At 52.8% G+C, this 25,330-nt stretch overlaps 1 protein-coding gene, 1 long non-coding RNA gene and 1 pseudogene across 2 annotated transcripts in view; 1 reads left to right on the top strand and 2 right to left on the bottom strand.

The window, feature by feature from the left end:
* The window catches only part of LOC135405243 (zinc finger protein 850-like), a 419,536-nt pseudogene that overhangs the window by 414 nt on the left and 393,792 nt on the right, over positions 1-25,330 (top strand).
* LOC135405704 (uncharacterized) overlaps positions 1-25,330 on the bottom strand; it is a 614,579-nt gene that overhangs the window by 563,758 nt on the left and 25,491 nt on the right. The gene's annotated exons all lie outside the window — the stretch shown is intronic.
* LOC135405483 (olfactory receptor 14J1-like) lies at positions 14,674-15,632 on the bottom strand. Its single transcript, XM_064640184.1, has one exon. It carries the CDS (start codon positions 15,626-15,628, stop codon positions 14,702-14,704), a length of 927 nt encoding a protein of 308 aa, XP_064496254.1. The 5' UTR covers positions 15,629-15,632; the 3' UTR covers positions 14,674-14,701.

Genomic DNA, 25,330 nt, shown 5'->3' with positions numbered 1-25,330 from the left:
CGGAGTTGGGGGGATGTCCTTGGCCTTCCCTGTGGGCCGGAGGCAAATCCCCTCCCTGTCCTTCTTGCTTCCTGCCCCAGGCCCCGAGCTGAGGACGGAGAGCCCAGAGGACAAATCCCCCCGTGAGACCCTGGTGGGAGAGGCCGTTTTGAAGGGCTCCCCGGCGCAGGAAGGCAGCGGGGAGGAAAAGGGCCGGAGATCCCCCCGCAGGAGGGGCTCCAAAGCCATCCCAGGGTGCTCTGAGGAGGAAAGACCCAGCCTGTGCCAGGAAGGCGGCCGGAGCTTGAGGGGGAGCTCTGAGCTGGTGGTCCCTGATCAGCCTCCCAGCAGGGAGAAGCCCTTCAGGTGCTTGGAATGTGGGAAGAGCTTCAGGAAGAGCTTCAACCTCCTCAGCCACCAGCACATCCACACTGGGGAACGACCCTACACGTGTAGGGAATGTGGGAAGAGCTTCAGGCACAGCTCCAACCTGATCCAACACCAGCACATCCACACTGGGGAACGGCCCTACACATGTGGGGAATGTGGGAAGAGCTTCAGTTACAGGGACAGCCTCTGCAAACACCAGCTCATCCACACCGAGGAACACCCCTACAAGTGCTTGCAATGTGGGAAGAGGTTTCAGCGCAGCTCAACTCTCATCACGCATGAGCGGACGCACACAGATGAGAGGCCCTTCTGCTGCACTGACTGTGGGAAGGGATTCAAGCACAACTCCCACCTCATCAGGCACCAGCTCATCCACACTGGGGAACGGCCCTACAAGTGCTTGGAATGTGGAAAGAGGTTTCAGACCAGCTCCAGTCTCCTCCTGCACCAGCGGACGCACACGGATGAGAGGCCCTTCCGCTGCACCGACTGCGGGAAGGGATTCAAGCGGAACTCCGACCTCGTCACCCACCGGCGCATCCACACCGGGGAACGGCCCTACAAGTGTGGGGAGTGTGGGAAGAGCTTCACCGACAGCTCTAATTTGACCAAACACCAACGGACCCACCGGTAAGAGAAAGAGAAACTCTACCAGTTTCCCAACCGTGGGAAGAGCTTCGGCCGCTGCTTCCACCCTGAATGAAGCCCCTGATTGTGAGGCAACCCCTGGAGTCCAGTGACTGTCACTCCATCACTTTTGACCAGAAAGGGCCAGTCCCCTTTCCCAGGGGCAGGTTCTTTCAACAGAATCCTTCCTGGAGGATGTTTGGAGATTCCTGCCTTGGCTGGGGACCCCCCATGGTCAGTGCTGGAGGTTGAGAGCAGAGATCTCCCCACAAGCGTTGGTCTGGGGAAGTTTTATCCATCTCTAAGAATTATTGCTTTTGTGGCAGCTTGAGTAGAATTGCTTCAACAATTGCTTTAGTGTAGAGCCCTGTCCTATCTTATCCTGTACTCCTGGTAGTTTTAGTGTGTATTTTGTGCAGTAAATAATTATGATGAAAATCTTTTGTCTGATCATTTGTAACCCTAAGTAATTCATTTGTATCAATAGATCTGATTTGCCATCAGTAAAACCTGGAGGACAAAAGTGATTCTGTCACACCTCTGTAATTACTCTAAACTGAAACTGTTGGCATGATCCAAGGCTGAGATAGGATCCAGCAGCCCCCAGCACACCACAGGAAGTTGGAAGCTCAAGGCCTGCCCCCCCATTTCCTAACCCCCTTGTGCCCAAAGACCCCCATGGGACTGTGGGACCTGCCAGACTATCCCTCCTTTTCCACCCTTTTCCCTGTTCCTCCCACTTTCCCATTGTCCCCTCAATCTCCAATTTTCCCCCAAAACAGTTTTGGGGTCCCAACCAATACTTTTTGCCCCCTCTCCTGTGGGCACTGAAGGAGAAAATGAGGCTGCACACACAGAGTTCCATTTTGGGACTTGTCCTCCCATCTTTCCGGCGTCCCCCTTTCATTGGGTTTCCTTTGGAAACAGCACCTGGGCTTTGTCTTTTAGTCCACTGAAATTCCCAGCATGGCCCCAAAGCAGTGCCCTGATCCCACACATTCCCCTCCCCTCATGTGCTGGCTGTGTTCAGCCACCAGACAAAAACACAGGCTACCATGCAGAGTGTTCCAAGTAGTTTCCACTTTGGCAAACAGCACTCTCTGGATGGAAAACACCAGTCAAGGCCAAAACACTCCTTTTGGATCCTGATTAACTGAATGCAGCTGCTGCTGCCTTAACTTTTTCCCACAAAAAATCTCAGGGTTCCTTTGCTTCCAGGAGGCCCCACATGTCACAATGGCCCCTTGATTCCATGAGCTTCCCCAGTCTCCAAAGGTTCCTTTAGTTCCACGAGACCCTGCAGTCCCAAAATGCCCTTTGGATTCTCAGAGATTTCCCATTGTCCCAGGGTCCCTTGTGCTTCAGAAGGAGCTGCAGTGGGACAGTGGCCCCTTGGTTCCGTGAGCTCTGCAGTGTTCCAGGAATCCTTGGGTTCCAGGAGAGCCTGCAGTTTCACAAGGAGCACTTGAATGCAGGAGGTTCTGCAGGGTCCCAATGGCCCCTGGATTCTGGGAGGTTCAGAAATATCTCAGGGCTGAGATAAATGGGATTGTTCAGGCAGGAGAAGAGAAGGCTTTGGGGTGACCTAATTGTGGCCTTGCAGTGCCTGAAGGGAGCCAACCAGAAAGATGGAGAGAGACTTTGGACAAGGGCCTGGAGTGACAGGACAAGGGGCAGTGGCTTCACATGGATCGAGGGAAGGGTTGGAGGAGATAGTAGGAAGGAATTCTTGACTCTGAGGGTGCTGAGATGCTCTTGAAGGCCCCTCCCAAGCCAAAGCATTCCGTGATTGTGGGACTGGTGGGTGAGGTGGTGGTCGGAACCGTTTGGGGCACAGGGACTCAAAATGAGGGAGTTTTCCATTGTGGGGGAAGGAAGGAGGGGGCAGCAGAACTGACCCCTTGGACACCTGGCAGGCAGGCTTTGGTTGGAAGCTGGTGATGGGGAGCTGAGTGAAGCCCCCACAATGCAGGAGGAAATGGTCAGTGACCTGCTCTGCCAGTGAGACCCCCCCAAGTCCCTGGGCCCACATGGGATGCAGCCAAGAGTCCTGAGGGAGCTGGAGAAAGAGCTGGCCAAGCCACTCTCACTCATTCCCCAGCAGTGCTGCACAACTGCACAAGTCCCAGCTGACTGGCAACAAGCACATGGGATGCCCATCCCCAGGAAGGGCCAAAAGGAGCATCTGGGCAACTCCTGGCCTGTCCCATTGACCTCAGGACCAGGGAAGTCCATGCAGCAGATCCTCCTCAGTGCCATCCCATGGCAGGGCAGGACAACCAGGGGATCAGGCCCAGCCAGCGTGGGGTTGGGAAAGGCAGGTCCTGCCTGACCAACCTCATCTCCTTCTCTGACAAAGGACCCGCTCAGCAGCTGAGGGAAAGGCTGGGGATGTGTCTCTGTGGAATTCCAGAAAGCCTTTGGCACCATCTCCCCCAGCATCTCCTGCACAAACTGGCTGCTCATGGCTTGCCTGGGAACTGTTTGCTGGGTGACAAAGTGGCTGATGGCCCAGGGAGTGGTGGGGAATGGAAGGAAATCCAGTTGGGGCCGGTCACTCGTGGGGTTCCCAAGGGCTCAGGGTTGGGGCTGCTCCTGTTTAACATGATTATTGATGATCTGGGCCAGGGGTTCAAGTGCCCCCTCAGGAAAGTCGTGGACAGCCCCACATTTGGTGTGAGTGTGGATGTGCTAGAGAGCAGGAAGGCTCTGCAGAGGGATCTGGACAGGCTGGATCAAGAAGGCCAAGTGTCAGGGCCTGCCCTTGGGTCCCAACAACCCCCTGGAACGCTCCAGGCTGGGGACAGAGGGGCTGGAGAGCTGCTCAGCAGGAAGGGACTTGGGGGTGCTGCTTGACAGCGGCTGGATATGAGGCAGAGTGTGCCCAGGGGGGCAAGAAGGCCAAGGGCATCGTGGCCTTTGTGGAGAAGAGTGTGGCCAGCAGGAGCAGAGAACTGATTGCCCCTGTGTGCTGGGCACTGGGGAGGCCCCACCTGGAGTGCTGTGTCCAGTTGTGGCCCCTCAGTGCCAAAAGGCCCTTGAGGGGCTGGAGCGTGTCCAGAGAAGGGAACGGAGCTGGGGAAGGCTCTGGAAAACATGTCTGCTGAGGGATGGCTGAGGGAACTGGGCTTGTTGAGTCTGGAGAAGGGGAGGCTCAGGGGGGACCTCATTGCTCTCTGCAATGACCTGAAAGGAGGTTTTTAGTGGAGTTGGGGTTGAGCTCTTCTGCCAAGGCTATAGTGAAAGGCTGTGAGGGAATGGCCTTAAACTTCTTTGGGCAAGGTTCATATTAGGTATTAAAGAAACCTTTTTCCACTGAGAGAGTGTTCAGGCATTGGAACAAGTAGCCCAGGGAGGTGGTGGAGTCTCTGGAAGTGTTCAGGTGTGTGGTGGGTTGACTTTGGCTGGACATCAGGTGCCCTCCCAGCTGCTCTATCACTCCCCTTCCCAGCAGGACAGGGGAGAGAGTAAGGTGGGGAAAAAAAACAACTGGTGGGTTGAGATAAGGCAGTTTATTTAAAGCAAAAGACAGCAGGGTTTGTTCTCTGCTTCCCATGAGCAGCCATGGTCGGCCACTCCCGAGGAGCAGGGCTTGGGTCCGCGGGACGGTTCCTCAGCAGGCAGCCATCAGACAATGAATGCCCCCCTCCTGCTCCCTGCCTCAGCTTTTAGAGCTGAGCTGACCTCCCATGGTCTGCAATGTCCCTTGGGTCAGTTGGGCTCAGCTGGCCTACTCGGGTCCCCTGCCAGGCTCTTGCCCTCAGCTAAGGAAGGAATGTCCCAGTGTTGGTGCTGTGCTCAGCAGTGGCCAAAACACTGGGGTGTTCTCAACCCCCTTCCAGCTGCCAATGCCAAGCCCAGCCCTGGGAGGGCTGCTGTGGGGAACTGAACTGAAGCTCAGCCAGACCCAACCCAAATATCTATGGCACATATTCTATAGAATCCATCCTCAGGTGTTGTATGATAGATCTGTAAGATATTACAAATAATAAGCAATAATAAGGCAAGTGTCCTCAGGGACACACCCCCCGCCTCCAAACTATTGCCTGGGTTTGTTCCCTGGGGGTCTCTGCAGCAGCAAGCACAGCCCCACACTGACTGCTCTGGGCTGTGCAGGCATTTGTGCTTCTGTCTGTCTCACACACCCCTCCAACCTTGGGATGGATCTGGATATGACTGGATGTGATGTCACAGGGGAGATGTGATGTCATATGATGGATGTGACGTCATAGAGGAGCCTTGATGTCCCAACAAGGATGTGATATCACAAGGGAGATGTGATGTCACCACAAGGGTGTGATGTCACCACAAGGGTGTGATGTCACAAGGGAGGTGTGATGTCACAGGTGAGCACGGGATTTCACAGGGATGATATGATATCACAGGAGAGATGTGATGTCACAACAAGGATGTGATGTCACATGGGAGCTGTAATGTCTTGGGAAGGAGTGACATCATAGAGGAGATGTGATGACACAGGGATGATGTGATGTCACAGGGCAGGACGTGATGTCACAGGGATAATATGATATCACAGGAGAGATGTGCTGTCATATGATGGATGTGAAGTCATACGGGAGATGTGATGTCACAAGAAGGATGTGATGTCACAGGGGAGCTGCGATGTCATGGATAGGTGTGATGTCATACAGGAGATGTGATGTCACAGGGGAGGACACAACATCACATAGATGATAGATATCACTAGAGAGGTGTGATGTCATAGAAAGGATGTGATGTCACAGGGAAGATGTGACATCATAGGGGAGGATGTGCTGTCATAGGGGAGGATGTGGTGTCATAGGGGAGGACATGATGTCATAGAGGAGGATGTGATGTCGCAGGGATGATATGATATTACAGAAGAGTTGCAATGTCATATGATGGGTGTGACATCATAAGGGAAGTGTTATGTCACAGGAAGTATGTGATGTCACAGAGGAGCTGTGATGTCACGGGAATAATATGAGCTCACAGGAGATATGTGATGTCATATGATGGATGTGCCATCATAGAGGAGGTGTGATGTCACAGGAAGGATGTGATGTCACAGGGATGATATGATATCACAGGAGAGATGTGACATGATGTAATGGATGTGCCATCATAGAAGAGATGTGATGTCATCGGGCAGGTGTGATATCACATGGGGGGCTGTGATGTCACAGAGAGGATGTTATGTCATAGGGGGACTGTGATGTCATAGGGGAGATGTGATGTCTCAGACGAGCTGTGATGTCATAATGGAGCTGTGATGTCACAGGGAGGATGTGATGTCACAGGGATGATATTATATCACAGGAGAGATGTGATGTCATATTATGGATGTGACATCATAGGAGAGATGTGATGTCATAGAGGAATTGTGATGTCACAGGAGAGCTGTAATTTCACAGGGGAGGACTTGACATCACAGGGATTGATATGGTATCACAGGAGAGATGTGATGTCATAGGGAAGGATATGATGTCACAGGAAGGATATGATGTCACTGGGAGCATGTGATGTCATAGAGATGTGACACATCCCCCCCAGCCTTGCTCCAGCTAAAGCCGTGGAATTTGTCTTTGTTTCCCTTGGGTTCAAGGTCAGGCTGTTTTATTTCCAGGGATGTCTAGAGATGAGTTAAGGGGAGCTCAGACCTTTTGGTGAGGAAGGAGTTGTTGACTCTGGAGCATTTGAACTCAGCCTTTGTTCCTGGTTTCTTCCCACTCTTTCAGAGCAGTTCATTTCCCATGGGGAAAGCTCTGATTCCCCAGCACAGTCAGGTTCTCCTGAGCTCAGGATCTTTCACTGGTCTCATTTTTCTCTGGTATTAATTCTGTGCCAAATTCTTGCTTCCCAGGTCAATGAAATGTTAGAGGATAGAGAATCTCACCTTGACCTTGGACAGAACACTTATAGACTTCTTTATTCTATTGAATTCTTCCCTTCTAGTTCTGGATGACAGGACACCCATGCGGAAAGTCCCTTGTCTGGTTTTCAGGACTTAAAAGAGATGCTTTTCTGATTTGGGTATTAATTGGAGTGTTATTGATTCAACTGTGAGGGTTGAATTGAGTGTTCCTTGCACCTTTAAAAAGTGCAACCCCTTTAATCTGTTGTTTTAAAAACCATGCATTAGATGTCAGACGACATAAAGACAGCACATAGAGATAACCCTGATGTAAGTGATGGTTCCAGTCATCCCGTGTATGGATCAAAGATTTCCAAGGCTTTGTTCCAAGGCTGGGCACACATGGACTGGGGAGAACTTTGCCTGCCGGAGCCGCTCTCCCTGCACCGCCAGGAAGAGCAGGGACCGCATCGCCCCGGCCGCAGCGGCGCAGAGGCTGCTCGGGAGGTGACAGTGTGCTAGAGGGAGCTGCCCACTCGCTGTCCTTACTGCCTGCACAGCGCAGGGCTGGGGGGAATTGAGCCAGGCAGGAAAAGGAAATGGCGGCGATCCCACGGTGCTGAAATGAGACGGGAAGAATGAAAGAATGCAGTTTCTGAAGCATTTACTACAGTGACACTTTTTTAAAAATATATAAAGAAACTATAAATTGGGTGTTAAGTTGGACTTTTCTTGGTGTTTTTTTTTGGGGGGGGGGGAGGGGATATACTTTGTCCCCTCCAGTCCCCTCAAAGGAGCTTTCTTGAATGTACCTTCTTACAGCTAATTTGAAGGATTAGTTTAGATAAGCCTCTTAGAGTAGATGCATTTCAGTGAAATTGGGGCACATGTCTTTTTGGCTCTGGTGCAAGGTTTGAACTAATTTTTTTCTTCCTCTTTGGCTCAATTAAAAGCCATCTTAAAACACTCCCAGTATATTGTGTGAGTGCAGGGCTTGAGATTGAATGTATGGGATTGAATGGACACAGAGAAAGAACTAACATTCAGAAACATATCTGCTTCCCTGTCTCAATTAATAAACCCCAGAGTTTGACACATAATTAATATCCATAGCAATTGTGATTTGACTGTATATTGTGACATGCATATGCACATGTGAGCATAAGAACATAGGAAATAGGTATTGTAGTTTCTGCAGTTCTTGTGTTATGGGTGAGGGTAGAGAGCATTCGAGATAAAAATTGTCTGAACATTTTGAGAGTGCAGAGACATATGTCTGACCATCACTAGGTATGCTTTGATTTTAAGGCAGAACATGTTAAAGAATGCAATAAATTAAAGCCAGCTGCAGTCTTGAATTTTTGCTCTTTCAGCAATAACAGTAGCACTAATAATTACTAATATTTAATGAGCTAACATGCAATAAATGTATCTGCTCATTTCGACATATGTGTCAGTTTAATAATTTTAAATGAATCAGTGCATTTGTAACAGGAAATCTCCCTCTACCTCTGATTAAAATGTAACGTTGACTAAAGTATTATAGAGGGGACTTAATTTTACTGATTGTTTTAACAGTTGTCACAGCTGTTGCAAAAGGAAAGGCAATTGAAACACTCCAAAAGAGGAGTGGGGGAGCAGAACAGGAGTAGTTTAATAAATTTAAACATGGTCTCTGAATGCCAAACATAAAACATTGAGCAGATCTGTAACTCCAGAAAGCTGCTGTACACTATGTACTTTTGCCTTTTGTGGCTCACTGTGTTTCATTCATCTGAACACTGAGCAGTTTCCCTACTTTCTCCATTTAAAAATGTGCAACAGCATTTAAATGTGGAACAAATTCAGCTGTTCATGTGCCTGGAGTTTCATCTCAGAATGTAACTGATAGAATACTCAGCTGACAGGAAATAAAGGTTGTGTAGAATGGCTGTAACATTTCAAAAGTGGACACAGGTGTCACATCCTGTGAATGCTGCAGTGCAGTGATGGTTGGTGTACATATTTTATGTTTTTCTAACCGTTCTCATGTTGTGATATGGGAATGGTGTGTGGAGTTCCCCTGCGAGTCTGTCTGGGTTATGTCTGTGTAGGGATGAACAGGAGTGTGTGTGTAGATTCCCATGCCTGTGTGTTTGTGTGTGTGCAGGGGGATTCTGTGCTAAACTCATTGAGCTACGAGGTGCACAAAGGACCCCCTTGCTTTCTAAATTCCTTCTCAGAGAGGAGCCTGCCTGTGGCTGGATCCAATCTCAGGCTCAGATTTTGGTTTCAATTGAAGGAATTATAGAGGTGTGATTCAATCACTTTGTCCTGCAGGTTTTGATGATGGCAAATCAGAAATATTTCTATAAAAACAATGATTTATTATGACAAATGAACAAAAAATTGATCAGAAAAGTGAACAGATGAAAGACCTTAAAGAGAATTATTTACTTCAAATTATAAAAGGCAAAAACCTCTAGTAGTATAGTGTAAGATAGGACAGTGGAGTCTATCAAAGTAACTCTATTAAAGCAATTGGATCAAAGCCAGCAAGAAGAAACAATCCTGAAGCAGAGATTGAGGTAACTCAACCCACAAGGACAGGGGGTAGTTCTCTCTCTTTCACTTAACCCCTGGGCAGTGACCATGAAGAGCTGTCCCTGCTTCATGGCAGAAGCTCCACACACGTCAAGGAAGTCTGTGGAAGAATCTGCTCCATGACAGTTGGATGAGGCTTTTATAGTAATCAAGGGTTTGACTGCCAGACATATTTGCAGACCAGGAAGCAGCTTATCTGTCAAATCTTGCTTCAAAAAGCAGGATGTGTGTTTGAAGTTTCAAGAAGCATTTTGGGTTTATCCTAATTCAACATTAAAAACAGCACCTTGACGAAAGCAGTAACTCACTACAGAGAGTTTGCATTGTTTGCTTTCTCTGACCAGTTTTTAGGTATTATCAGAGCAGAGCATCCTGCCATAAACGGCCCCTTGATTCCATGAGGTTGCAAAAACTCTCAGGGTTCATTTGGTTCCATGAGGCCTCTAAGTGTCACAATGGCCCTGATGATTTCATGAGTTTCCACTATACCCTAGGATTCCTTTGGTTCCTCAAGGCCCCGCCGTGTCACAATGGACCTTTGATTCCATGATGTTCCAAAATATCCCAGGGTTCCCTTGGCTCCAAAAGGCTCCCCAGTGTCCCACCGGCCCCTGGATTCCAGGAGGCCCTGCAGTGTCCCAGTGGCCACTCAGTCCCATGAGCTCCTGTTCTGGTTTAGCTCAATTTCTGTGGCATCGGAGGTGCTGCCCCTCATAACACATTGTCAATAAACCATCCAGCTGACTTGGATGAGTGTAAGAGCTAGGGAACACAGGATAATCAGTCATCCCCTGAACACCTTGGAAAATTCCCTACCTGACCCGTAACACAAATAGAACAGTTTGGATGCAATTCCCAAATAGTTTGGAAACTCCAGTCATTCCTGACACCAGGATGGAAATTCAGCAGATAACTAAAGCCAGTTCTCTTGTGAGCCCACAACCAGCGGGGCTGAGGGAGGCCCTGGCAGCTCCCCAGCACCTCCCTCTCAGTGGGACACCTCTGGCAGCCTCTCCCAGCTCGGGAACCCTCCACTTTGCAACACTCCAAAGATTGTCCTTGATGCCCAGGACAATTCTGATCCCCCTCCACAAACACTCCTCCAGCTGTGACCCTTGTTTGGTGGGAAACACAAAGGGATTTGGGGGAGTGTTTCCTGACAACAAGGAGAATTTGGGAGAGGGACCTTTACCCACCCAGCTATTGATGTGTCCACACATCTCTGCCTGGGTGTGGGAGTGAATTGACTGTGGTGGGAATGTTGCTATTGTGAATCTATAATTCAGTCACTGTTAAAATTGTAGCAAATGCTATTGAATCACTTGATAACTGTTCAATTGGTCAATGATTAAGTGCTACTAATCTCTTTTGCCCCCTAATTTTTGGATCAAAGTCCTTCGCGCCCTGACCCTCTTGCATCCCAAGGCTCTGTGTAAATCACTCCCTTTCATCAAAAAATATATGTTTTTCGTGACATCCACTTTAAAATCCTCCTCCTTAGCTAAACTACAAAACAACTCCAATTAGTTGTTGATGTCTTGAAGACTTGAAGACAATTAAAGAAAGGAAAATAATTTGTTTTTCAGTGTTTTATTGAGTCCCACAGTGTGTTTGGAGCTGCATCAGCTGTCAGTCCAAGATGGGCCATGTCAGAACTGGTAAGGTTGGGGAGTGAGGAGCAAGGTTGATCATCCAGGGTCAGTCTGGATCTCCTGAGGAGACACTCAGCATCAAGATCACTTGGAGAACACCTCTATCACCTGTTCTCTGAACTAAAAAATATCCATAATTGAATTAAAACAAAAAAAGTACAAACTTGGAAGACTTGTTTTGAAATTGCCTTGAAGACAATTAAAGGAAGACAAAGAGATCCTGAGGGATTTCTGCATTTTAATGAGCCCCACGGTGTGTTTGCAGCCCAGCTCATGATCCTGAGGTACTGAGAGAAGATTGAAGCAGCTGCTGAAGAAGTCAGAAGCCAAACTCCAAGTGCCTTGAAGCATTGCTGGGCCCCACTGAGGGCAGGCACTGCCAAAGCCTCCCCAGGGACTCCTTGGAGCAGCTCCTTGGAGGCCAGGAGTGCAGGCAGACAAAGGCTCTGGGCAGGCCCCTGCAATGCTGAGCAAAGCCTGCCTTGGTTTTGTTGGAGCACAAAGGCCAAGGCCTGAGCCCCAGGCCCTGGCCCAGCAGATCCTGTCCCTCCCGGCTGGCTCAGGGCTGTTTGGGGGCACTGGGATGGGAGGGGGAGGAACAACAAAGGCCCAAAACTGGGCAACCCCTGCCAGGCTCCTGAGGGAGGGGTGAGGCAGAAACCAAGGGCAGAACCTGCCAGGCAAGTTGCTTGTGGTGGCCTGAGTGGCAGAGGCAGCTGGCAGAGGCAAGGGGACAAAGGCCTGGGTGCCTTTGGGCCTTGCAGCCCTGCCAGAGCCCTTGGCCATCTCTCCTGCAGGCTGTCCTGCCCTGGCCCTGCTGCTGCTCTGGCCTTGCAGGCTGCACACACCCCTCCTGCTTTCCCACCCCCTCCCAGCAGCATTTCTAGACCCTCCCTGATGTCTCTGCACCAGCTCTGGTTGTTGCCATGTGCACTTGGCCTTCTGAACTTGGATCCTGAGCCCCTGTGCCACAGGACATCCCTCCCAGAGCCCAGGCCCTTCTCCTGGGGGTCACTGCAGAGCTGAGCAGATCCAGGTCACCTCCCATTCCTCTGCCAACCCCCTGGGCCTGCTCTGGGCCCTGCAGGTCCTTGCCCTGCTCCCAAGGGCTGTGGGGGTGCTTAATGGTCAGGGTTTGGGGTTCAGAGCTCAGGATGGGGATTAGGCAGAACTTTGGGAGGTTTGTTGTTCTGCTGGCAGTTTATGATTAGGGGAAGAGCTTTTTGGTCTGGGTCAGGATTAAAGCTTTGCTTTTCATACTGGTAATACAGGTTTGGGAATGGGGTGGGCACTGGAGTACAAATAAGAGTCTGGAGTTCTGGGATTGGATTTTTTCTGGCTTGGAATTAGAGCAGTGGATTCCTTTCAATGGGAGGGGCAGCACTTTTAGGTAGTGTTGGGGCTTCAGGTTACAAAGAGAGTAAAGGCCTATCAAGGGTGTTTGCCCAGTCATTGTTTCAGCACCCTCAGCATTCTCTGAACCTGGTTTTACCTCATCAAAATCCTTCCTCTCTGTTGGTCAAGCCCCTCTTTCCTTCCCTAATTTTCCTTCCCTTTTGTCCCAGTTCCTCCTAACCTCCTCAGAACTTTCATCAGGATGGGCTCAGCGTTATGATAACACTGTGCAACCTCATGGAATCAAAGAGCCACTGTGAAACTGCAGAACCTCATGGAATTATGGGGCCATTGTGACATTGGGAAAACCCTTGGAATTAAGAGGCCACTGGGATGCTCCAGGGCCCCATGAAGCCAAAGGAACCCAGGGACAGTGGGCAACCTCCTGAAATAAAGGGGCCATTGTGACACTGCAGAAACCCATGGAATCAGGAGGCCATTGTGGCACTGCGGGGCCTCTTGGAAACATAGAAACCCTGGGCCACAGTGGAATTTCATGGAATCAAGAGGCCATTCTGACCCTGAGGAACCTCATGGACTCAAGGGCCACTGTGACACTCCAGGGCTTCATGGAACCAAAGGAACCTTGAGACATTTCAGAGCCTCATGGAACCAAGGGCCCACTGTGCCTCCCCAGAACTCCATGGAATCAAGCAGAGCCGCTGCCTCCCCCCCGCCGCCGCACGGACCGGAGTCGCCGGCTCTGTCCCGCTTGGACACCTCTGGAGTCAGCGTGTTCTTGGGCAGCACAACTTAGACCAGAGAGTTTTCCAGATTTTGCTTTGCCCCCTCTTTTCCCCAGGCACAGGGCAGCCTCTTCCCATGGCCCCTCTGCTCACACAGGGTGTCCTGCTCTTCTCCTGGCACATCCCATCTCCCCGCAGAGCCTTTCCCCAGGGGAACACGTCTGTGCTGGCCTGAGCAGCCCTTCCTGCACCCCCTGCCTGTGCTCCCCACAGCCCCCGAGCTGGGAGGGCTGCTCTGCAGAGCACGGGGTCTGTGGGGCCCGAGGCCATGGGGGACTCTGTTGGGCTGTGCTGCTCCAGCTGGGAGGCAGAGCCAGCTGATGGTGCTCCCTGCCACTGACCACCTCCCACAGACACTCCTGTGTGGCCATGGAGGGGGCTCAGAGGGGCCCTGCCTTGTTCCAGAGCTGGGACATGGCTTTGGGGCTGCTCTTGATTGACCTGTGGAAGTTCACTGAGGGGAACACAAGTCACTTGCAAGAGTTTTCCCTGTACCTGCTGTGTCCCCTGGGCTTGCAGAGCTCTGTTTGCCACTTCACAGCAAGATTTAGTACTTGATCTCTGGGTGACTCCACCCTGGGCAGGATTCTGCTCCAGGCCTTCATTCCCTGCTGACTGGATGGGATGGGCTGTCCCTGCAGATCCTCTGTGCTCTCCTGCACTTCCTGAGTTCCTACAGACAAGTCCTCACCTGCCATCAGAGCCCTCACAAGCTGCAGAGCCCCAGGCAGGTGACTTGGAGATCATTTGTCACCTCCATTGGCCATCGGCCACCAACACACAACATCTGACCCAGCCCTCAGTCCCTGCAGTCCCAGTGGGTCCCTGACCTCACTGCACTGTCTCCATGAGAAACAAGCAAAGCAACAAGACTTTGGAGAGTCTATTCCTTGGACTTCTTCTCGATACCAGTGTTGGGAAAAGACCTCAGCCTTCAGGAAGTGCCTGAAGGGGAACCCCTTTGCTGCTGGAACTGCTGTTGTGGAGCCCAGCCCTGTCCCAGCAGTGCCCAGGGCCTGTCCCTGCCTGTGCTCACAGGCCTGACCCACAGCAGGACAGTGACTGAGCTGCCAGAGCACTCAGGCCTTGGGCACGGACAGGAAAGGAGAGGGTGGGAGTGCAAAGAGAGCAGCTCTGAACAGACCCAGTGCTGGTGCTCCCTGGCAGTGATTCCAGAGATTGTGATTCCTCATGTACAAACTAACACAGGGAGAATGTTTGACAAATACCTTGCTGCACAAACTTTTATTTTGTTTAAATGCACACAGAACATTATTTCTGATTTCTATACTTTGTGGGTGAAAAAAAAGAGGTAGAGAGTGAATTGTATATGGGACGAAGAATAAAATTTCAGTGTTAATGACATGAACAGAGGAAAAAAACAGGGAAGGCCCCCGTCCCAAACACTATCAAAAGCTTAGCAAGGTAGGCTGGGCCCAAAATGTTTTACACAATGAGTGTTCTGCAGAAGAAAAGAGGCAGTTTATTGTGTCTCAAAAACATGTAGTCTTCATTTTCCTTAGGGCATCCTTGAACTCCTGGTTCCTCAGGCTGTAGATGAGGGGGTTCAGTGCTGGAGGCATCACTGAGTACAGAACTGCCACCACAAGGTCCAGGGACGGGGAGGAGATGGAGGGGGGCTTCAAGTAGGAAAATATGCCAGTGCTGAGAAACAGGGAGACCACGGCCAAGTGAGGGAGGCAGGTGGAAAAGGCTTTGTGCCGTCCCTGCTGAGAGGGGATCCTCAGCACAGCCCTGAAGATCTGCACATAGGAGAAAACAATGAAAACAAAGCACACTAAAAACAGAAAACCACAAACTGCAAGAAGGCTAATTTCCCTGAGGTAGCCTGAGTGTGAGCAGGAGAGCTTGAGGATGGCAGGGATTTCACAGAAGAACTGGCCCAGGGCATTGCCCTGGCACAGGGGCAGGGAAAATGTATTGGCTGTGTGCAGCAAAGCATTGAGAAACCCAGTGGCCCAGGCAGCTGCTGCCATGTGGGCACAAGCTCTGCTGCCCAGGAGGGTCCCGTAGTGCAGGGGTTTGCAGATGGCAACGTAGCGGTCATAGCACATGATGGTGAGGAGGGAAAACTCTGCTGACATGAAAAAGACAAAGAAAAAGAGCTGTGCAGCACATCCCATGTAGGAGATGGTTGTGGTGCCCCAGAGGGAATTGTGCATGGCTTTGGGAACAGTGGTGCAGATGCAGCCCAGGTCTGTGAGGGAGAGGTTGAGCAGGAAGAAGCCCATGGGGGTGTGCAGGTGGTGGTCACAGGCTACGGCGCTGAGGATGAGGCCGTTGGCCAGGAGGGCAGCCAGGGAGATGGCCAGGAAGAGCCAGAAGTGCAGGAGCTGCAGCTCCCTCCTGTCTGCAAATGCCAGGAGGAGGAACTGGGTGAGGGAGCTGCTGTTGGACATTTGCTGCCTCTAGCCATGGGGACCTGTTCATGTCAGAAATAACAGTGACAAGTTAGGGCAGAACATTCTGAGAAAAATCAAAGCTGCTTTCCAACACCCCTCTCACTGCTCCGTTGGTTTTCCTTTTCTAGGAGTCTCTCCTTCAGCTCTATGGCTGGAGCCCTGGTTGGGGCTCACTACATCTTCCATGAGGAGCAGACCCTCTGCCCACTGGCTGTGAGGGCTCAGCCCTGCTCTGCACCAGTGGGGTCATGGGCATGGTGGGCAAAGGGGCCCATCCTGATGTTCAGCTGTGTCAGATGAAACTGCTCCCATTGCACTCCCAGTTTCTGAGAAAAACCAGGACAGCAGAAGGCTGTGTCACAGGTTTGTTTCATTTTATTTATTTTTTTTTCCAATTCCCTCATCTCTGCTGTGGAGTGTTCCTGGATGTCAGAACCCCTCAGCACTTCTGATGCACTCTGGGAGAACAGAGCAGGTCCTGCCCGGCAGAAGGATTGTCTGGGGCTTAGTGCAGAATGAGGGGAGCTGCTCTGTCCCTTTCTCTTGTTCCCAACTGCCCTGGCTTTGCTCCTTCCTGAGATGGACATTGATGACACTCCCATTTGGGTCTGAAAAGCCACCAGACACTGTTGAGAGCAGAGGGATCCATCCCACACCCCTCAAGGTCTCAGCCTGTCTCAAGGGCTCAGCACCCCACTTGGAGCCAAGGACACCCGTGGCTCATCTCCCCAACCCAACAGCATCTCCTGGCATGGGCACAGCATCTTTGCCCCTCTCCACTGGGGCTTTCAGAGAACACAGCTGTGCTAGGAGGATGATTTGCATTCTCCAGGGCAGCTCCCAGCTTGGAAGGACACCTCAGAAAAGAGCCAAGTGTCCTAATGATGGGGTCTGATTGAGGGAAAAAGAGCTCCTTACCCAGGCCCACAGACTTCACTGCCCACACCCCACAGGGCAGAGGACAATGGGAATGTCTCATTCCCAGGGACACACCTGCCATAGGGGAATCCTGGGATCAGTGTTGGACTGTGTAGCTTGAATTCCCCTCCCCAGTGAGCCTGACTGAGAGAAGGAGGGAACAACCTCAGGACCAGGGGCAAGCTGAGAACCAAGGAAATGCACAGGGAGGGTCCAGCTGGGAGAGGCCAGGGCAGAGCCCACTGGGCACTCAGGGCAGCATCACCCTGAGCCAGCTGTGCCACCTCCCAGACACCAACAGTGCCAGCAAGTTCTTCTCAGCCCTGGACAGCTCCTCACAGTTCTCTCTGGAACTCAAACCAGCAGGCATGTGGCTTGAGAGCTTGAGAGAAATCCCTCCTTGCACCTTCCCCTTGAAGTATCCCCTGGAAAATATCCTGGGGTGCTCTGGTTCTGTGAGCAGCCCTGACCCATGAAACTCTCACTCGATAGCAGAAGAAACCTGCCCTGCCCTGCCAGGCTTTGCTCATTCCACCCCAGCCTCTGCCCAGCCCTGAGGGAGCTCCCCAGCCCGGCTGAGAGCTGCCCCTGGCAGTGGCAGAGCTCCTGCCCCGGCACAGCCCTGGGCTGCAGGACCCTGCTCTGCAGGACAGCTTGGGGCAGCCTGGGTGGCACAGCCTGGCTTCACAACCCCTCAGCCATCCCTGGGAGAAGAGAACCCTGCTGGGATGTGCCTGGGATGGTGCAGCAGGGACTGGGATGTGCCAGCATTAGGAGATCTTTGCACCAACTGCAGACACATTGCCCTTGATGCTGACTTACCGTGAGGAAGCCTGGAAAGATTCCTCCTCCAGTGGATCTTCCTCTCAACTTCCCTCCCAGTCCAGGCTGTGTGTAACCTCTCTCTGCCTTGCTTTTGTGCCCTGGGTGCTGCAGGCAGTGCCCTCAGCCCTGCTGGGCTGGGCAGAGGAGCTGCTCACCAGCAGAGCTGCTTCTTTGAAGTTCTTCTTGCTTGCCAGGAGCTCCCTGTGTGCCAGGAGCCCAGCCCAGCTCAGCAGCACAGCAACAGCCCCAGGCATTCCACAACCCTCAGGGGATTGGCGTTGTTTACATGAGACTCAGTCCCTGAGAGGAAGTTCAAACAACTTCTCAAGAAGTAAAAATGAGTTTGAAATACTGAAGTTTCTTGTACTGTTAATGGGTCCCACTGAAGGACATGACTGTGAAAGCGTCCCTAGACTCCAGTTAGAGCAGAAATCTGCAGACAGTGATGACAAGGATAGACAAAAAAGGGAAAGGTGGCTCTAATGCGGAATAAACTTTCACTTGTTTCCCTAATCCAACGGGTTAAGCCCTGGCCTCCAGCCCCTGGGAAGGCAGATCCTGTCCCTGCCTCATTCCTCAGGGCTCTTCCTGGGGCACTGGGATGTGGGATGTGCAATACCAAGGGCAGGACCATGGGGTGGCACCTGCCAGGCTGCTGAGCAGGGACAAGGAGGCCATGAGGCCCCAGGGCTGCAAGGGGCACTCCCCTCCTCCTGGCATCAGGGGCACAGACAGCAGCCCTGGCCAAAGGCCTGCAGAAGGTGGCTGTGTCAGGGCCTTTCAGCTTCTCCCCATCCCTGTCTCCTCTCCAGCCCAGGCTGTCCTACGGTGTCCATGCCCTGCCCCTTTCCCTGCAGGCTGTCGTCATCCCCCCGGCTGCCCCACCTGGCTGGCACCTTCCTGCACTGACATCTCTGCGTCCTCCCTGGCTCTTCCTGCACACACAAAGCCTTGGGCTCATCCAGACTCCTTCTTTGTGACATATTGCACCACAACACTGACCTTGGAGGGAAATTTCTGACTTCTTGTCACCAGTCTAGGCCACCCCAGCTGCCCTTGGTGGCACTAGTTCTTTCTTAGGCTGTTTTCTGACAGGAAGAAAAGCTCCACCAGCTCTGACACCCCCCTTCCAGACCTCTCAGGCTACTCCTCTACTGTCCTCAATCTTCACAACACTGACCCCTGAGTCCTCAGCCTCTATATACGGGTCCGGTGCTTGAGGCCCCACATTCCTTCCTGGGAGATCTCTGGGACCTCTCCAAGGTTTTGGAAGATGACAATAGAGTGCTCTGATCCCAGGAAACACAGAGGGACACTTTTTTCCAAGGGTTGTCTTGGCAGAATGAGGCACAATCTCTTTAAACTTTCTGGCACAAGGGAGCTCTGAGCTCTGGGTACAGAGGGAGCTCCAAGTGCCAACCACTGGAGTGGGAGCTACAAATCATCAGGGCTTGTTTTCTTTGGAGGGCCAGACACTGGTGAGAGTGGTATGTGTGTGCACATGGAAGGACTTGAAGGGCACAATGAACTGTCTCAAAACACTGTCAAAGCAGGAAAATCCCATAAGGCACCACAAGACATAAGCCCTGGTGGCAAACAGGAAGGCCTTTAGTTCCAAGACCTAAACAGGTGAAGCTTTGGGGATTCTTTTCCCTGAGGTTTTAAAAAAATTAATTTGCCGAGTTTTCACTGTTGTTTTTTCCTTCCCCTCTTCCTTACAGGAAGATGAGCAGGCAACTTTCTTCCTTTATGGATTTGGAAATAGGGAAAGGAGACAGACCTATTTTTTACCCCTTGGTACACACAGGGGAAGTGTCTATCAAGCACTACTTCAATGAGCCCAGTTTAGCCCAGCTATTCTCTCATTATTTCCTTTCCTTGTTGCACCTTTCTTCCCTTTCCCACAAGGATGCTTGTTTGGCATCTATGGAAACTGCCAAAAGATTGGAAGAGGATCTTTTAGAGAGCCAGGTCGTGCCAGTCCACCTGCTAAGGAGGACAGACATTTAGGGCAGGAAGTAGAGCAAGCCTCTGTCAACTTGGGATTTATTTGATTGATTGGATAAATAAGAAGTGCTGTTCTCTGAAACTTCCACTGATTGCCCTGAGCAACACCCAGATTCAAGAGGCTGACAAAGCAAAGCCTCTGTTTTACCAAGGACAGAGTTTCTCGTGCTTTCCCCCATGGCAGCACCCTCTCTGAAAGGCAAGGCCATCAGTAGATAACTGTGGGCATGCTTAGTATGACATCCAATAATCCTTATAGCATCTGTAGGGAGAGAAACTTCATGACAGATGAGATACATGGTAGAGTGGAAGAAGCACTCTCTTTCCTAGTTTGGAAACTATCCCGGAGACTGCATTTTCCAGCCATGGGACTAGAAAATCCATTTTATTTGGAGCATATTTTGTAGGCTTCTTTGCTGTTTTATCCCTTCTCAGCCACTAGTGCCACAGGCAATATTGAGGAAGGAAGTGGGTTTTAAAAAAGACAAAATTCAAAAACTTCTTTCAGGCAGTCAGTTCTTCTGGGCAGGGCCGTCTGACTCTTGGTGTGTTTCCCTCCCTGTGCTCAGCACCGGCACAGGGCACACTGAGGGAGGTCTCCAAACTTTCCTGTAGGTGACTCTGTCAAAACTAATCCCCTCCCAGGGCATCACAAGATGATGCTCATCAGCTCCTCCAAGTCAAAGGATACTTCTTTTTCCCCAGGGCAGAACAGATGGAAACATGCTACCGGTGCAAGAGAGGGACAGTGGAGGCCCATCCTCTGCCATGGGGGCAGTGACCCAGACTCCCTGTTTGTCCTCTAGTCCCTCTGGGAGCCCTGAGGTTTCCCTCTGGTCCCCTCTGGCTCCCTGTGCTTGGAAAGCCTTCCAAATCCATTCTGGTGAGGGGAGGTGGTGATGCAGCAACAGTAGACACCTCGTGGGATGCCTGGACACCCCTGGGGAGGCAGAGCTGGGGCCACTCATTCTGTGCCCTGTCCTGGCTGGGTGCTGGGGGGACTGCCCTGAGGAGAGACCAATGAGGCTTCTCCTGGGGAAAGCCTCAGCCAGAGCTCAACTTCCCAAACAAGGCTGGGGTTGGGGGTGTGCCGAGGGGGAAGTTGTCCTGCAGGCAGCAGGGCAGGACAAGCAGGACGCAGTCTGCTCAGGACACGGCGCATCTGAAGGACACCATGGGTTTGGGCCCATTGTTGCTGCTTTATTAAATCACAGCTGCCTCCAACTGGCTCAGTGGGAACAGAAGAGCAGTGCTCGTAGTTTGAATTGTGGTTCTTGGTGAAGATTTGATGGCATCAGGATTCCAGTTCTCCTGCCTGTAGGAAGGACAGAGTTTCTTTTTTTGTGATAAGATCCATGCCTGGAAAGCTCCCCAGGCAGCCACCAGGCCCCAACATGGCATCAGGGCAGTTGGCAGCAGTCCCCCCAACACCTGCCTCCCAGCCCACGCCAAGCCACCGCCTTACTCACAGCCCCAGAGCCCTGGATGCCACCATGGTTGTCCCTGACACCACCCTGCTCACCAGCTCAGGTGTCTCACACAGCGCCTGGGAGGCTGGGAATGTTGCAAGGTCCTCATGGATGTGGATGTTGGTGCCAGAAGAGCAGTGCTTCTGGCCTGAATCGAGGGCTTGGTGTTGGTCCTGTGCTTCAGTTGACCCTGACTTGGAAGTCCAGGGTGGTTTGGGCTGCATTCCTGCTTTAGGGGGAAGCTTTCCTGGAGGAGCAATTTGTTTAAATGTAAAATGAACCAAGGACAATTTTTGAGAGCTTTGCATTTAGATTTCATTAGTCTTAAGTAGTAGAATAAATGGTCTTATGTTTATTTGTATAGAGTCATGGACTGGTTTGGGTTGGAAGGGACCTTAAAGGTCTTCTCATTCCACCCCCTGCCGGGAGGAAGGCAGGGACACCTTCCACTAGAGCAGGTTGATCCAAGCTGTCCTTGGACACTTGCAGGGATCCAGGGGCAGCCACAGCTTCTCTTGGAATTCCATGCCTGCCCCACCCCACCCTCCCAGGGAAGGATTTCTTCCAAGTCTCCCATCTAACCCTGACCTCTTTCAGTTGAAAAACCATTGTAATGACCTTTGTCTTGAGGTCTTCTCTGCCAACCCACAGGAGCTCCATCATGTGTGGCACCAGGAGCTCCAGTTTACCTGCCTGTATAAAGGACAGAGTTTCTTTTCTGTGATAAGATCTATGCCTGAAAAACTCCCCAGGCAGCCACCAGGCCCTAACATGGCATCAGGGCAGTTGGCAGCAGTCCCCCCAACACCTGCCTCCCAGCCCACGCCAAGCCACTGCCTTACCCACAGCCCCAGAGCCCTGGATGCCACCATGGCTGTCCCTGACACCACCCTGCTCACCAGCTCAGGTGTCTCACACAGTGCCTGGGAGCCTGGGAATGTTGGAAGCTCTTCATGGATGTGGACATTGGTACCTGAAGAGCTTCTGGCCTGAATCAAGGGCTCGGTGTTGGTCCTAAAGCCTTCAGGATGCCAATGGTCTGTTCTGCCAGGCAAGAGATGGCTTCACTGCTGTCTGTCTTCAAGGGCTGAAGGGCTGTGAGAAAAAAAACAGAGCCGAGATGAAACTCCAGACATCCCTCCAGCCCATGTTCCCCACTCACCGCTGCAGATCTCATCCAGTTGCTCTTGGCTTCGGTTCCTCAGGTGCCCATTTTCCAGCTCCAGGGGGACAGGGCCAGTCAAACCACGGCAACTTGGCAGAGACGTCTTCAACTGCTTCTGCTTCCTCAGCACCGCTGAGCCCAGGTGGTCTCTGAAGGGGCAGATGGAGAAATCCTGCATGTTGCTGCTCTCCTGGGAGGAAGGAGGAAAGGTGAGCTTTGGAAACAGCAGCCCCCTGCCCACAGTGAAAGGGGATGGGGATGGTGGCTGAGGGAGATGCCCTGGGCTCAGATTCCAGAGCAGGGACAAGTTGCACTGGGCTGCAAGGCCCAGAAGCCACCAGAGCCCAGGGGAGCAGAGCCTGCTGCCAGAGCTGCTGACAGGGCTGGGCTGCAGGGGAATTCTCACAGCCCAGTGCCCATGTCAGGGCTCACAAACCCACATCAGCCTTACCATGTTGAGGAAGCATGAGAGGTTCTCCACCAGATCCTCAGTGACTGGGCAGGCCTTTATCTTCTCCAGGTTTGGACACATCAGGTTTTTAGAGACCATCACAATCTCTGTCCAGGAGTCTTCACTGCCAAGAGACAGGAGCTCCATCATGTTTGGCACCAGGAGCTCCAGTTTTCCTGAGCAGTGGGACCAGTGCACTCCACAGAGACATCTTCAATTGCTTGTTGTTCCTCAGCACTGCTGAGCCCAGGTAGTCTCTGAAGAGGCAGATAAAGGCCTCTCGCATGTCACTGCTCTCCTGGGAGGAAGGAGGAAAGGTGAGCTTTGGAAACAGCGGCCCCCTGCCCACAGTGAAAGGGGATGGGGATGGTGGCTGAGGGAGATGCCCTGGGCTCCGATTCCAGAGCAGGGACAAGTTGCACTGGGCTGCAAGGCCCAGAAGCCACCAGAGCCCAGGGGAGCAGAGCCTGTTGCCAGAGCTACTGACAGGGCTGGGTGCAGGGCAGCTCTCACTGCCCAGTGCCCATCTCAGGGCTCACAAACCCCCATCAGCCTTACCGTGTCAAAGAAGCGCGAGAGGTTCTCCACTAGATACTCATCCATGGCTCTGGCCATTTTCTTCTTCAGGTTTGGACACATCAGGTTTTTAGGATCATCACATCCTCTGTCCAGGAGTCTTCACTGCCAACCCACAGGAGCTCCATCATGTGTGGCACCAGGAACTCCAGTTTTCCTGCCTGTATGAAGGACAGAGTTTCTTTTCTGTGTTAAGATCTATGCCTGGAAAGCTCCCCAGGCAGCCACCAGGCCCCAACATGGCATCAGGGCAGTTGGCAGCAGTCCCCCCAACACCTGCCTCCCAGCCCACGCCAAGCCACTGCCTTACCCACAGCCCCAGAGCCCTGGATGCCACCATGGCTGTCCCTGACACCACCCTGCTCACCAGCTCAGGTGTCTCACACAGCGCCTGGGAGCCTGGGAATGTTGGAAGGTCCTCATGGGTGTGGACGTCGGCGCCAGAAGAGCAGTGCTTCTGGCCTGAATCGAGGGCTCGGTGTTGGTCCTAAAGCCTCCAGGATGCTGATGGTCTGTTTTGCCAGGCAGGAGACGAATACATTGCTGTCTGTCTTCAAGGGCTGAAGAGCTGTGAGCAAAAGAAACGGAGCCGAGATGAAGCCCTGTGTCTGCAGAGACCTCCAGACATCCCCTCCAGCCCATGTTCCCCACTCACCGCTGCAGATCTCATCCAGTTGCTCTTGGCTTCGGTTCCTCAGGTGCCGCGTGGCCACCCCTAGGCACAGAGCTCCGTCAGCCCCTGCTCCCCAGCGGGCTCCCAGCAGCGCGGCCCCTGGCCCTGCCCTCCTCCCCCTCAGCCAGGATGAGCCCAGGAAGCACCAGGAGCTCAGGGGGGTGGAACTCAGCCCAGTGGCCACCAAGCCCAGCCACGTGGGCAGGGGTGGCAGAGGGAGGCCCAGGCCCAGCCTGCGGCAGCCGGGGCTCAGGCAGCCCCAGGGCTGGGCCTGGCTGTGGCTGCAGGAGCAGGGACAGGGGCCAGCTTGCCCAAAGAGGGACCCCGGGGGCTGGGGCTCACCGATGAACCTGATGGCCGCCTCTCGCACACTGGCCTCAGGGTCCTTGAGGTAGCTCAGGCCCTGACGCAGGTACTCTTCAGCCCTGCTCCTGTCCTTCCCCACCTGGAGAGAGCACAAGGACACGGGCATGGCACAGAGCCCCCCCGCTGGCTGCAGCAGTCCCTCCTGCCAGCACTCAGTGTTGCCCAGAGCCCTCTCTCCCGCTGGCTGCAGGGAAGGGAGAGGGGCCTGCAGAGGAGCCCCTGGGGCTCTGTTCTTGGAGGGCACACACTGGGCTGCAGCTCCAGCCTCTGGGCTCTGGGCCCACACAGTGGGCTCTGCCTGTGGGCCAAGCCTCACCCAACCTGCACCCTGGCACTTGGCCTTACCAAGCACTCGCCAATCCTCCACATCTGCTGCTTCTTCACCAGCTCTTTCAGCTCCCTCCACTTGAGCAGCTTTGCTGCAGCAAGGAGCGCTTCCTGGGCGGCCTGCATGGAAGCAGAAGGGGTGAGGTAGCAGCATGGCTGGCAAAGGAGAGCTCTTGGCTTTCTTGCTGGGGAGATTCTGCCCTCAGGAAGTTGGGACATGCCCTCACCAAAGTGTCTAGGTGACTTGGGAGGACAGCCCTGCAGGACAGGGCCTGAGGCTGGAAGCCCTGGCCTTGGACACATGCCAGGGACAGCAGAGAAGCCTGTGGGGATGTGCCTGTTCAGGCTTTGGTGGTCACAGGCTGCTGACGAGCCCTACTGGAGCCCTAGGGCAGCTGTTGGAAATGGCTGTGCCAGCTTCTCCATCCCTGCTGGCACTGGCTCTGCAGGGACCTTTCCCACACCTTGCGCTGGGCCACGGCTGCCCACTGCCAGCAGCCCTTGCCCTGCTGCCTGGGCCCCACAGGGCGGGCCAGCCCACCTCTCTCTGTGCCAGTGCTCAGCCTTCCAATGTGTACCTTGGCCACGCTCGGGGACTGGTCACTTGTGCGAATGAGCAGCGGGACCAGTGCACTCCACAGAGACGTCTTCAATTGCTTGTTGTTCCTCAGCACTGCTGAGCCCAGGTAGTCTCTGAAGAGGCAGATAAAGGCCTCTCGCATGTCGCTGCTCTCCTGGGAGGAAGGAGGAAAGGTGAGCTTTGGAAACAGCAGCCCCCTGCCCACAGTGAAAGGGGATGGGGATGGTGGCTGAGGGAGATGCCCTGGGCTCCGATTCCAGAGCAGGGACAAGTTGCACTGGGCTGCAAGGCCCAGAAGCCACCAGAGCCCAGGGGAGCAGAGCCTGCTGCCAGAGCTGCTGA

The sequence above is a fragment of the Pseudopipra pipra genome, chromosome W (genome assembly GCF_036250125.1).
Source record: "Pseudopipra pipra isolate bDixPip1 chromosome W, bDixPip1.hap1, whole genome shotgun sequence".
NCBI lineage: Eukaryota > Metazoa > Chordata > Aves > Passeriformes > Pipridae > Pseudopipra > Pseudopipra pipra.
This window is presented reverse-complemented; position numbering and strand designations above follow the sequence as displayed.

What these genes read in the sequence shown, in the direction of transcription:
- LOC135405483 (XM_064640184.1), bottom strand. Translation starts at nt 15,628, where the DNA reads ATGTCCAACAGCAGCTCCCTCACCCAGTTCCTCCTCCTGGCATTTGCA.